The sequence below is a fragment of the Sesamum indicum genome, linkage group LG8 (genome assembly GCF_000512975.1).
Source record: "Sesamum indicum cultivar Zhongzhi No. 13 linkage group LG8, S_indicum_v1.0, whole genome shotgun sequence".
Lineage (NCBI taxonomy): Eukaryota > Viridiplantae > Streptophyta > Magnoliopsida > Lamiales > Pedaliaceae > Sesamum > Sesamum indicum.
This window is the reverse complement of record NC_026152.1, coordinates 314735-328724: the sequence shown is the minus strand read 5'-3', so window position 1 is coordinate 328724 and position 13990 is coordinate 314735. Positions and strand designations below refer to the sequence as shown.

General features: G+C 36.5%; 1 protein-coding gene across 1 annotated transcript; it reads left to right on the top strand.

The window, feature by feature from the left end:
* Positions 1230-8022, top strand: LOC105167270 (30-kDa cleavage and polyadenylation specificity factor 30). The gene is made up of 7 exons (XM_011086912.2): positions 1230-1752; positions 2339-2719; positions 4439-4601; positions 4736-4846; positions 5450-5518; positions 6198-6284; positions 6788-8022. The coding sequence occupies exons 1-7, from the start codon at positions 1358-1360 to the stop codon at positions 7646-7648; spliced, it is 2067 nt and encodes a 688-aa protein (XP_011085214.1). The 5' UTR covers positions 1230-1357; the 3' UTR covers positions 7649-8022.

Sequence of the window (13990 nt, the reverse complement as noted above, 5' to 3'; positions counted from 1 at the left end):
CAAATCACCGCCACCCCCACGCCCAACCCCCATCGCGCCGCCTCCCCCCTCCCCCTATCACCGTGGCCTCCACTCGGGCGCCATCAACTAGAATGAGAAAGGGGGCGATGGTGAGGCAACGCCTAGACCCCCATGGTCTGGGGGCGACGACGACTTCTGTACAGGGGCGCCGTATTTTTTTAATTTTTTAGTTGATTTTAAATATACTAATTAAATATATTTTAGTTAATTAAAAATAATTATAATAATTAAATATATCTAAGTTAATTAAAAATAATTTTTATACTTAAAATTATTTAAATATATATTTTAATTAATCAAAAATAATTTTAGATTTAATAGTTAAAAAATTAAATTTAATTTAATTTAGTATATGAATCTAAGTTATAAAATTTCAAAAACTTATTTAAATTTTTTTCATCTTTTAAAGTAAATATATTTATAAAAAAATATTTTTTAATAGATAAAAATGCAAAAACATCACTCAAAATAAATAAAAAAAGTATACATATGAAATATATAAATACCATGAGGGTATTTTAGTAAAAATAAGATAAAAAATAGTTAAAAACCATCCTCAAATGCACAAGAAGCGCGTGTAATGCACCTTCCTGTTTATTACTAACAAGATGAGTGTTTTTTGTTAAGTTTTACAAAGCACAAGAGGGTTTTTAGCCTATTTAAAAAGTACAGGAGGGTTTTTATCTTTTTCAACAAAGCATAAGGGGGGTAAAATGCATTTTAGCCGTGTAAACAATTAACTTATCCAAAGAAGTTTAAGTATAATTTTAATTTTTTTTTGAAAAAAAAATATAAGTTTTAATTTTGAAAAGGGATGTAAATATAATTAAGTGTAAAGAAATTAATGACAAGGTAGCATTAGTTTGGTATTGATGTTTGTACTTGCTTGTAAACATAAAATGCACTGCCTCTACGAATAAAAAGGTGAAGAAAGTTGATGCACAAATGTTAAAGTTGAATAGAAAATGGTTTGTACAACAAAGAGAGCAATTTCTGTATTGCAACTGCTGTAGCTGTAGCAGCATCAGTCATCAGTAGCCTGTACAGTGTAAAATTATATTGCCAGTCCCATTTTCTTTTCACTAGCAGCCGTACAGCGCATTGCAAGTTGTACCTTATTCTGCTAATAGTAGCATAATTCTAATACTAAAGCCGCCTCGCTTATCTGCAGTTTTCTCTCTCTCTCTCTCTCTCTCCTTATCCCCCCCCCCCCCCCCTTGTAAACACCTAAATCCCCCATTTTTCTGCAAACTCCAAACCCCCCCCGCTTCACCCAATTTTTGGTAATTCTACACATACAAGACGCACATTTCTACATTCTTACTGTTTGTGCAAAATGGATGATGGAGAAGGGGGTTTAAGCTTTGATTTTGAGGGTGGGCTGGACACGGGCCCCGCACATCCCACTGCATCCGTACCGGTAATCCAATCGTCAGCAGACGCGAAAACAGCATCTGCCGCCTCCGGTAATCCTAATAACCCTTCCGCTGGACTCGTACCGGCAGCGCAGACGGCGGAAGGGATGGGTGGAGGTGCCAGGCGGAGCTTCCGGCAGACGGTCTGCCGGCACTGGTTGCGATCTCTGTGCATGAAAGGGGATGCCTGTGGGTTCCTTCATCAGTACGACAAGTCTAGGATGCCTGTTTGCCGATTTTTTCGCCTATACGGCGAGTGCCGCGAGCAGGACTGCGTCTACAAACATACGAATGAGGATATTAAAGAATGCAATATGTACGTATACGGTGCTGATTTGAGTTCCTTTTTCTTTCTCGGATTGTAGTATTTATTGCCCTTTTCTGGCCATACGAATGCTGTTTTTTTAAGAATATGTGGAGGTGAAGGATAGATGTATCAGTGGTACTATTGCTTCATGTTTTTCAAAGTGGTACTATTGCTTCATGTTTTTCAAAATAGTGGGAAGTTAATGTTCTTGCTTGGCAAAACGAGCGTAACAAGAGCCTTTTTGCCACATGGATAAACAGTAATCATCCCATTGTCAGGCTGAGGTAAAGGATTGTGTGATAGAAACTGCCTCTCTGTAGAGTATGCTCGATACATGTAACCCTCGCCGGATACAGGAATCTCTGCAGTGTGATTGGCTTTGTAGACGTTTGCCTACTGCACTTCTCCATTGAGCAGGGGCCAAGTGGAATTTCATAAACATTTTGATTATGCAGCAATCCTGCATCTTTTCTTGGTTCTTGTTTCTAGTGTTTTTGTTCATCTGTTAGGGCATAAATTGATTTGCTTCATTTTCATGGTTTTAACTCTGAGCTCGATATGAGTCCATTTACTGATCGGTGGTGGTATGTCACAGGTATAAATTGGGATTTTGTCCAAATGGTCCTGATTGTAGGTATAGGCACGCGAAGCTGCCTGGACCTCCACCTCCTGTGGAAGAAGTCCTTCAGAAGATTCAGCAATTGACTTCATACAACCATGGAAACACTAACAAATTTTTTCAAAACCGTAATACTACTTACACCCAGCAGACAGAAAAAACCCAGCTTCCACAAGGGCCCAATGGTGTAAATCAAGCAGGAAAAACCAACCCAATAGAGAGCAGTAACATTAATCAACAAGCACAAGTACAGCAGTCTCAGCAGCAGGGCAGCCAGGGTCAAATACAGAATACTCCTGGTGGCCAGCAAAATCAAGCTAGTAGGACTGCTACACCCCTGCCCCAAGGAACATCTAGGTGTGTTCCAAACAAGGTCTTTAATTAGGTTGCAAACAGTTGTGTATTTATACGTGGATGTTAAAACATCTTTCCCACATCAGCTGTAATTAACTGTTTTCTTGTGTTTACTTGCTTGTTCTCACTCTCTGAATGATGTATTTTAATAGCTTTCCTCATGTCCATGTTCTTTTGTTCTTTGGCTGATCCCTGTCTTTATCAACATGTAGGAGAGAAATTGTTGTGGACCATATGCATGCTCTCTAGCCAGTGCAACACTCTTAATTAATAATTAGTAAACATAGCTATGCTGCTTTGTCCTTTGACTCCTTTCTGCAATTCATTGGCTGTGATGCGTTGAAGCTTATCGAAATTATTGGGGAGCAAGTATTTTGCATAGTCACTCTAGAAAAAAAACTGCTAGACAAGATATCTTTAAACCCGGACAGAAAGAAGCACAATATCCAACTGAAACTCTCTCTATAGGAGAAAATCTCCCTATGCTTTTTTTTTCCCCAAAACTAGAATAATCTAAAAATGATCCCTAAATATCAGATAGCCAGGAGAGTTTGCTTTTCTGAAGCTTGCATTTGTGAAGACAAATCAGAACACCTTTTATAATTATCATGGAATTTAATTTGACAATAGATTCAATAAAATGGGCTATCTTTGTTCTTGATGGTTGGTCAGAGTGCTCTCTTGGTATAGAGAACTTCTCTCCGTATGCATATTGATGGCAAATCAGCGCTTTAAAACTAATTTCTTGTACTTTCTCGTCTTGGATTTTACAGTATGAAATATCTATCATCGGCTAGGCTTTAGATTTCTAGCATAGGAAAGTAGTTATGCGATGTGATAGCAGGTAATTTCAAATTTCATCATCACATTGTAATTTTAGCTTTGACTTCAACTGCTAACGCCTGCGGTAAACTTGGGCCTTAGGGTTAGGGTGGAACAGATTTCCTCTCTGTTTTTCTCTTGCTTGGGTGGGGCACTTGATTTCCTAATTGAACCTCAGACCATTGTCACCAATGTTGATTATGGCTGTATTGTTTAAAGGGAAAGACTTGGATTTGGTAATGGGATGGTTTTCCGTAAAATCCTTTGTATACAAGGACCCTAAAGATACTACATTCTTCAAAGGCTATTTGAAAGGTTGTTGTCCTAAATAAAGTGTTTCTGTCTTGCAGGCGCAAAGTCTGCTTTTGTAGATTTGAAATTCTTTACAATGGCGGAAATGTACTGAATTGACTAGAAGTTGATGTGGGTGGAATTTGACATTTATGCTTGAGCACTGTCTTCTCTTTCCTGAGCTATGCTTCCTATGCTTGGGTATCCCTTGGTTTCATCTTGCTGCTCATTGGTCCTTTTCCTAGTCATTCCAGCCTAACTGTCATTTCGCAATCAAGTATGATAATCATTAAGTGTCAACTTTGAGGCTATGACTCATGTTTTGCCTCCACTCTGATGTAGGTCGAATGCTGTATGAAGTTGTTAGCATGCATCACGATGCTGAATAAATTTGCATATTCTTTTTTCACCAGTGGTAGTTGGCAAACTACTCATTTTAAATATAGTTTGAACATCTAGCATCCTCATCTCTTTTCACCATTAATTTCAACATTTCTTTTCGTCTCTCTCTCATACACCCCCACCCTCCACCAAAAGAAAAGGAAAGTGGTTATTCAGTTGAGGCATTGTCACTTACACACGTATTACATGTGCCCATGAATATTATAGGTACTTTGTGGTGAAAAGTTGCAACCGCGAGAATCTGGAACTGTCCGTACAACAAGGAGTTTGGGCAACTCAGAGAAGCAACGAAGCTAAACTTAATGAAGCTTTTGAATCTGTTGAGAATGTCATTTTGATCTTTTCAGTTAACAAGACTAGACATTTTCAGGTCCTATTTTCATTTATTGACATTGTCCTGATCTGAGTGGATTGGAAAGCTCGATAAACTTAGTGTTGGTTCAGTAGTAAACAGAGAATTCTTATTTATCTTTATAGGTGATAGATCTAATTGTTGTTTAACAGGGTTGTGCAAAGATGACATCCAAAATTGGTGGCTCTGTTGGTGGAGGGAACTGGAAACATGCTCATGGAACTGCGCATTATGGACGGAATTTTGCTGTAAAATGGTTAAAGGTCCTCATAATTTGGCGGACTTGCTAAAATTGAATATATGGTTGAAGGAAATTCATTTTTCATATCCATTTGCCATTTGCCATCTGCTGTTTAATTCTTCTTGCCATCTTTGAAAGGACATCTGAGATTAATGTTTGGGAATAGTTTTTGTTTTTGTATCAGATTCTGAAGCACAACATTGGTAGAAGATCAGTAATTTAAGTTATAGGATGGTTTGAGAACTGCTTGTGATTAGAAATATTGTGGTGAAGATATAACTCAACGTTGCTCTAATGTAGGTCAATGTTGTTAGCCTTGTGCATAACGTTTAGACCTTTTTCATGACACACATAAAAGAATAGCCTTAACAAAATTATTTTCAAGCCAGTTAAATCTGTTAAAAAAGCTACCACATTTATATATTGGTACGTCTTTGAATTCTTTGTAATTTCGAAGTTGAACTGTATAGTCTGAAGTATATGCTGACCCTATAAATTTTAGCATGACCTATACTTACGCATGCATAAGCATATTGGTACATCTGATGCATTATATGTACACTTTATAGTTACATTTGGATGCATAACTTCTGAACCATTAACTAATAATGACACATGCATGCAGCTCTGTGAATTGTCCTTCGACAAAACTCGGCACTTGAAGAACCCATACAATGAGAACTTACCAGTGAAGGTATTTTTTGAAAGTTGTGTCTCCGATTCAAAATGCATTTCGAAGTTATCAATTTGTCTACTTTAATTACTCTTTGCTCATTCTACTCGCGTGGAACAGTTGGAAATAATGAAGGCAAACCAGTATTTGGGAATTTAAATGCACGCGCACACACACAGAGATTATGCATATGCTTCCCCATTGGCTGCAGTTTGGTGTCAATCAAGCACAAGGGCCTACCTCCTGGCACCTAGGGAAATCTTTTGAAATTAAGTTCTCAATCTATGGAAACATATGAACTAAAAGTTTAGTCATTTTTTTTTGTGTCTTAGCCCTCTTGAACACTTATTCTTAATATTTATAATTGAGGTTGCTGGAAGTAAAATTTCATCTAATGAGATCCTAGAGTAGTTCCCATTAAAAGTTTGAACACATTTGTATGATTCCATGGATTATGTTGTGGCTGAGTCATGGATATACATAGATTATCAGAAAGTCAGTTGTGATGACAGTTATATGAAATTGATACAATTCACAGAATAGTGTCAGTTATTTTGGATGATTCAGAGAATCCTGTCATCACTGATTTTCCAATCTTGTTCTGAGATCTTCATGTTGTCATTTTGCTCTTTCATTTCCTGAATTTCTTTCACTCTATCCGGAGATTACAGTGGACTTTACATTGTTCATCTCATTTCAGATAAGTAGAGACTGTCAAGAACTGGAGCCTTCTGTAGGGGAGCAGTTGGCATCATTGCTCTACCTCGAGCCAGACAGTGATCTTATGGTACTTTTATTTCACAGATGGGATTTAGGATGTTTCATGAACTTATCTAATATATCTTGGTCAAAGACTTCTAGATAGTCTGTTCATTCTCAGTTCAGCAGAGTTCATCATGCTAGTATTCCTTTTAGATTTTGGACATAACCATGGCAGTTTTTCTGTTGCATATCATACTTTTTGCCAGAAGTGAGTTAAAAACTACTGAAGTTTTCTTTCATATATGTCCCATGTAGTTACCCTTAATATCTGTGGTGTTCAGGTTCTTCTCTTTTATAATTATTTGCTTGGTGATTTAACAGTTCAATTGTCTCCTGTAAATAGGTTCCTATCTTTGACCAATTTTGCATGTGTAGCAATTATTTCGACGCATTAAGAATCAGATTTCTAAACTGCATCAGTTTTGGGGACGTAAAACAATTTATAACCTTTTTATCTCCAAAATGTTGTTTAAGGCTTAAATTGTCATTAGACGATCGATTAAACTTTTAAAAAAATTGTCTTTTCAGGCTGTCTCACTTGCAGCGGAATTGAAACGAGAAGAGGAGAAGGCAAAGGGAGTAAACCTTGATAATGGAACTGAAAACCCGGATATTGTACCCTTTGAAGATAACGAAGAAGAGGAAGAAGAAGAAAGTGAAGAAGAGGATGAAAGTCCTGGACAGGTTTTCGGAGCTCAAGGTAGGGGAAGGGGTAGAGGAATGATGTGGCTTCCCCACATGCCGCTAGCACGTGGTTCTCGGCCCTTTTCTGGTATACGAGGTTTTCCCCCTAACATGATGAGTGGTGATGGATTTTCCTATGGACCTGTAAACCCAGATGGTTTTCCGATGCCTGATCCTTTTGGCATGGCTCCACGTGGCTTTGGACCATATGGTCCTAGATTTTCTGGTGATTTTGCAGGTCCTGCCCCTGGCATGATGTTCCCTGGCCGGCCTTCTGGTGGATTTGGGATGATGATGGGTCCAGGAAGGGCTCCGTTCATGGGTGGAATGGGTGTCGGTGCTGCAGCTGCAGCAAGGGCTGGTCGAACAGTTGGTATGGCTCCTTTCTATCCACCACCACCACCATCGCAACAGTCTCAAAATTCTAATCGAGCAAAGAGAGATCTGAAAGCACCATTTAATGATAAGAATGATGGTCCAGATCAAGGTAAGGGACAAGAGATCTCAGGGTCCTCTGGTGGACATGGCGATGAAGGGCGGAATCTGCCGAGACTCAAAGCTCAACAAGAGGATCACTATAGTGCAGGAAACAGCTACAGGAATGATGAAAGTGAAAGTGAGGATGAGGCTCCAAGAAGGTCTAGACATGGTGAAGGAAAGAAAAAGCGGCGTAACTTGGAGGCTGATTCTACTGAACTCATGTAGTGATAGATTGACGGTTGAAGCGCGTTGTTGTTTGTACACCCTCGTAGTTCCGGACACATATTGTAACACTCTCAAGAATTCCGGACACCTATATTATAGGGTGCATCCAGAAAGAGTCACTGGATCAAGAAACTAAGCTCCTCAGAGCTGCTAAAGAAATGAGTGGGATTTCTTTTTTAATAGCTTACGATATGAAGCGCTTTGTTTTTGTACACCCTCAGAGTTCTGGACACATATTGTAAGACTCTCAAGAGTTGCGGACACGTATATAGGGTACATCCGGAAAGAGTCTCTGGATCAAGAAACTAATTGGATTTAGCAATATTTCATCTCTTGCTCCTTAGAGCTACTAAAGAAATGAGTAGGATTTCGTTCTTAATGGCTTATGATATGCTTGCGTTTGTTTATATTTTTTTCCACCCATTGCCTAGTCAAGGCTACGAGACAAGTGATGCACAGTCCCCATAGTTGCGCTATGATCTTTCAAGTGTCTCTGCATTTCTTCCCAGACAGAATCATAATCCTCTTCTCACCTTAAAATTTGTACGAGCCATTAAAGCCAACACAGGTTCCCATACAGCATATATGTTGTATGTACGTTAATAACCTGATAAAATGTACCATAGGACCGGATCTATATCCATATTCTATATCTATATAAAAGTATGAATAGCCATATTAGTTTTTTGGTTTTTTGATTTGTCTAAATCACCCTTACACTATTATATTGAAAGTTTTGTAAATAATGTGATTTTTTCACATGCATGCATGTTTTTTTGTCATCTCTTCTCCCAGTTTTACCTTCTTTCTTCATGATTCTTTACTTTCTCCCCATGGATTTTATGATAACTCAGTTGATAAAAACTCCACCAGATTCTTTGATTTTCTTCATGATTCTTTAACTTCTTCCGGTAGATTCCAACAAGCTTTTTGCATAGTAGGAAACAATAGGCATTATAGTTTGGATAAATTACAACCACTCTCTTGAGGTTTGACATAATCATAAATATCTTCTCGTTGTTAAAAAAATTACAAAGTACCCTCTAATTTTAACGCCTGTCTAACAACGAGCTCATTCCAATAGGTTTTCATTAAATTTTGATGGTGAACTGATCAAAATGACATTTTAAATTATAAATTATAACGATAAGGCAGACCATCAGAAGAAGGCTGGTTTGCCCAATCACTGCCCATCCCAAAGATACTCTGGCAGAGCGTCTCTATAGACTACATTTTTAGATTACTTAAGGTGGGAGACTTAGGATCCATCATTGTCGTGGTAGATCGGTTATCCAAATGTTCCACTTTCTTCGCAGCCACAAAACATATCATGGAGGAAGGGATGACTGATCTCTTCTTCAAGCATATGGCCAAATATTAGGGCTTGCCGAAGGATATCGTTAGTGATTGGTACTCCCGTTACACTAGCATTTTCTGGATCGAGTTGTTCAAACTCCTCGGATCCAAACTTTCAATGAGCTCGGGTTATCACTCGTAATTTGATGACCAGAGTGAATGCTTCAATTCTATGCTGGAGAAATAACTCCGACACTTTGTCCGCGATACACAGAAGGATTGTGTGAAGCTCTTAGATGTTGCTCAGCTGTGTTTTAATGCCCAAAATAGCTCTTCCACCAACAAGAGCGCTTATAAAATTACGATTAGGAAACAACTGGTACTCCCTCACACCCTCGACTTCGCATAAGGTGTGAGATCCTCTCTCGCTCGAAGTTTCTCTCAAGAATGTAAACAGAATAGTTGACATCGCTAGAAATTACCTGGAGAAAACTCAGAAGTAGATGAAGAAGTATGCAAATAAAAACCACCGCTTCATCGAGTTGAATGCAGAAAACCTTGTGATGGTGAAGGTCCAAGGGGGAGAAATCCTTGGTTGATGCAAAAATATATCAACCCTTTACATATGATCAAGCGTATTGGAATAGTGGCCTACAAGGTAGAGTTGCCTTCCTGGTGGAAAATCCACAATGTCTTTCATGTGAGCTAGTTAAATAAATTTTCAGTAGAAAAGGAGGACGATGCCCGCCACTTGAATTGACGAAGATGAAGGAGAAGATGGTTGAAGCGATCCTAAATCATCGAGTTACGAGGACCACAAAGCTCAATTATGCATAGTACTTGGTGAAATGGGAGGGATGCAACAACGAGGAGAACACTTGGGAGTTGGTGACGAAAGATTTGTATGCTAGGTTAAGCAAATGTGGGTAAATGAGGTATTTTTTCATAAAACAAAATAGACAAAAATTTCCAGCCCAAAACCCTCCCAAAAGGAGGGGTCCAGATCTATGTCCGCAGGCAGGACAGAAATTTCCCCTATAAAGGAGTCATACGGATGATAGCGGGAGGACCCAATGGAGGCAATTCACACCATGCCAAAACGCACGGATGAGAGAGGCACATGACATAACTGTGAAAAAGGTATTAGATGTGGAGGCGATAAAGGACACCTCCTCATCCAGTTCAGACAAACTGAACGATCGGCGCCTAAAAGCATTCCACTATGATTCTCTAATCATCACTGCATTATTAGCCAACCATAAAGTAGGGTGAATTTTCATAGATTCAGAGAGATCGGCGGACGTATTATTTAGGGAAACCTATGACTAGATGCAGTTAGGGGACATCCGCTTGATAAAGCTGAACACCTCTTTATAGAGCTTCGTGGGGGTGGTGGTGCACCCTCGTGGCATGATCTCAATCCCAACAGTTATATACTTCAACATGCCCTCAACCTAGGGTAAGGATAGTGTTGAACCAATTGAATAAATCTCCTATTTTTGTGTCTCTGAGCTAGCTGCTTAGCTTCCCTCCACATACATATGGGAACGTATTCGCGTCCATATGGCGGCCACGCTATCCTTTTCTTTAGGCCTATGGTAAGCCCCCCGCCTCCTTCTCCAAGCCTGGCGAAACAGACATTCCTAGAAGACCCCAACTTAAGCTCCTTTTCCTCGGGCCGAGTGTATCCTTGGGTTTCGACTACCCTTTCTCCATGATAGCCCTCTCCCTTAGGTCGTGCGAATTTTTGTGACGTCATTTATAATAGGACAAAAATAGAACATAAAAAATGTATTTTTTGAGTAGTGCTCATCATCACGCACTAAGAATGGGATATGACGTATGACGCGTTGAACAAATTCGTATTTTCTAACTACAAATACATTTAGTTTTTAATTCACTTAAGAAAATAAATGATTAAAATATATAATGCATAGTTAGAATGTTAAATATGTAATTTAAAAGCCTCGCACATCAATATATTTCCCAGCATGGGATGGGCTCAGGATAGTATTCAATAAATAAACTAAAAAATACGTATTGCAAATTTCACTACATTTTACCCCTATTTAAAGAAAATAAATTATTAATGTATATAATGCAAATTATTAAAGTGTTAAAAATTAAATTTTCAAATTCTACACATTAACATACCACTAGCATGGGGTGCGTAGAATGTTGTGGTCAATAAATAAACTTAAAACACTCGTACTTTTGATTATAAATTTCTCTATTTTTTACTTTTCTTTGTGAGCATAAATTAATGAAGTATATAATGAAAAATTAGAGCATTAAAGATGTATTTTCAAACTTCACACATCAACATGCCCATAGTTTGGGATATGCCGAGAGTAATGCTAAACAAATAGACTAAACAAACTTATATTTTTTGTCCTGCTTAACAAAAATAAATAAAATAAATTCAACAATACAAAAGACTAGAGAGTCAAATATGTATTTTTCGAACTTCACACATCAACATACCCTAAACAAAGGGTGTTCTGATAGTGGTGTTGAAAAGAGAGATTTAAAAAGCTCGTATTTTTTACTACAATTTTCTCTAATTTCTTACTCTTGTGAAAAAATAGATTAACAAAATATGTAAATAAAATAATTAGAATATTGAAAATTATTTTACAAACTTGACACATCAATATGCGTCCAGTACAGACTTGTGCTAGGTAGAGTTGACAAACATATAGATGACAAAGGAACTCGTATTATTCTACTACAAATTTCTTTACTTTTAACTCATATTAAATAAGATATATAAAACAAAGAAAGCATTAAAGATGTATTTTTCGAATCTCAGATTTGTTCATGCCCCCATGCTGATGGTACTTCTGAACGAATAAACTAAACAAGCTTTTTTATCATTCAATATTGTGAAACATATATAAATCGTACAATTAAAAACTTATGTATTTTCTATAACGTTATTTTATATTCATACCTTGTAAAAAATTAAAATAATTTCTCAATTTTATTGAATTTACTATTATTGCCATTCAGTATAAATTAAATATTTCTATAAAAAATTTATGCTTAACAACAATGCACTTGCATTTTACTAGTTGATAGAAATAAGAAAATGTACAAAAGTTAGAAATTTTACTTCTTTGGACATAAAACGAATAATAGTCTTTATTGCTTTAGGTAAAATACAAGTACAATCTTTCATATCATACAAAGAATGCTGAAATTCTACAAACAACGAGTGCTAATTTACATTTAAAAAAAAATCTTCTAAAACCCATTAGGCATATTCGGAAGACAATCTGAGACAGGTTCGTCGCTATGAAACAAGTCCATCGGGCGAACTCTTTTGTTGATATCAACTTCAACGGTGTCGTATGATATGCCACTTCGACTACATCAGTCGATGACCAATATTAGCTTAAACCATGCTTCCGAAAGCAAATCTTTGCTCTAATGTCAACCTGAAGAAAACAAAAGGACGAATCTTGATAAGTAATACACAACGCAATTGTAACATGGAATCTATGGTCTATCCATAATCGTTTATTAAACCTCAAGGTGCTAGAGTCTATATTTCGTTTTTCAGTTCTATGCTTATCTAAATAACATCGTCTCACTAAGAATAGTGCGGGAAACTAAAAGTCGAAATAGAGATTTAAACACTCAACTAAAATTGCTTCACTTTGATTGCTTAAGTACTGTATCTCTCTCTTCCCCCTTGTCATTTTCTAACAAAAAAGCAACCGTTGTCCCTATTCATTCCCTCTACAAAATTTTTCCCCATATTTAAAATTCAAGAAATGAAAAAACCATTGAATTTTTCTTTGTACACTACAAGAACTCGATGTGTGACTAATTTCTACAGAATCTTCACATTCTCACCATTCTCATTTGGAAGACATAGGATTATGAATTTTGAGACAACTTTAAATGTGTTGGATGCGGGAGACATTAGAGTTGAGGCCTACACCGGAGATCATCCTCCACTATTTTTGTTGATTTATTCTTGATTCATAAATTGTGTTAGGTTCCCATGTTGTTGTCTCAAAAACTTTTTGTTTGTCATAACATTTATGATTCTTGTACAAATTTTACAAAATCACCATATTTGTTCACATTATTGACATCTGGACTTTGTAGGTGCAGCACAACAAAATTTATTAGAATATTGTTATTATACAACCACAAATTAATTCACTTGTGAACTTAGAAAATAAAATAGCACATACTAAATTGATGAATATTTGTCTAGATGCCAAGTATATTTATTATTTTCATAATACCTGTGACCATGTTCTTAAAAAGCTTTTTCAACATCTTGACAAGTACAAGCATTAATAGTACATGTCTTTTGTTATCATTTATCACAAGAAAAATTAATTATGCACTTCTTTGAAAACCAAAAAATATATTTTACATCAATCCATTTTTTCAAAAATAGGAAACGACCTGCATCTTAAGTTTTTCAAAGAACTAAAAAAAATATTTTAAATCAGTTATTAGTTACAAAAATAAACAGTTTTAACACATTTATCAGGAAGTGAAAAATTACGACATTTCATGCATTTTCAAAAAGCAAGTAGATGAATAATGATTAAATACATTCCAAACTTTGTTCATTTATACTTCGTTTTCTTTGAAGAGAAATTAGTACACACTTCATATCGATTTTGAAAACTTCATTGGGTAACAAAAAAATATTTGGTATGAGAGAACAAATCTTTGAGTAAAAAAGAAAACTAAATTATGGGTAATATAAATAAAAAGAAAAAAAGTTCTCCATTTTAATATTTATTAAGTTACCAAAAGTTTGTGTTCCTTAAAAATCATTTAACAAAATTTGAAATTACAAATATTCACAAAAAATTACTCATCTTGGAAGAGAAATTTAAATTTGGCATCTAGACAACCATTCAACATTTTAGCATATAGCATTTTATTTTCAAGGTTCACAAATCAAATAATTCATTGTTGTATAATATAAATTTTCCAACATATTTTTCTATGATACACCTGCAAAGATGATGATGTTAATAACATAAACGAATGTGGTTTCTGTAAAATCAC

Coding starts and splice junctions, on each gene's coding strand:
- LOC105167270 (XM_011086912.2), top strand. CDS start 1,358: ATGGATGATGGAGAAGGGGGTTTAAGCTTTGATTTTGAGGGTGGGCTG. Junction 1,753..2,338: donor GATATTAAAGAATGCAATAT/GTACGTATACGG, acceptor GGTATGTCACAG/GTATAAATTGGGATTTTGTC. Junction 5,519..6,197: donor ATGAGAACTTACCAGTGAAG/GTATTTTTTGAA, acceptor ATCTCATTTCAG/ATAAGTAGAGACTGTCAAGA.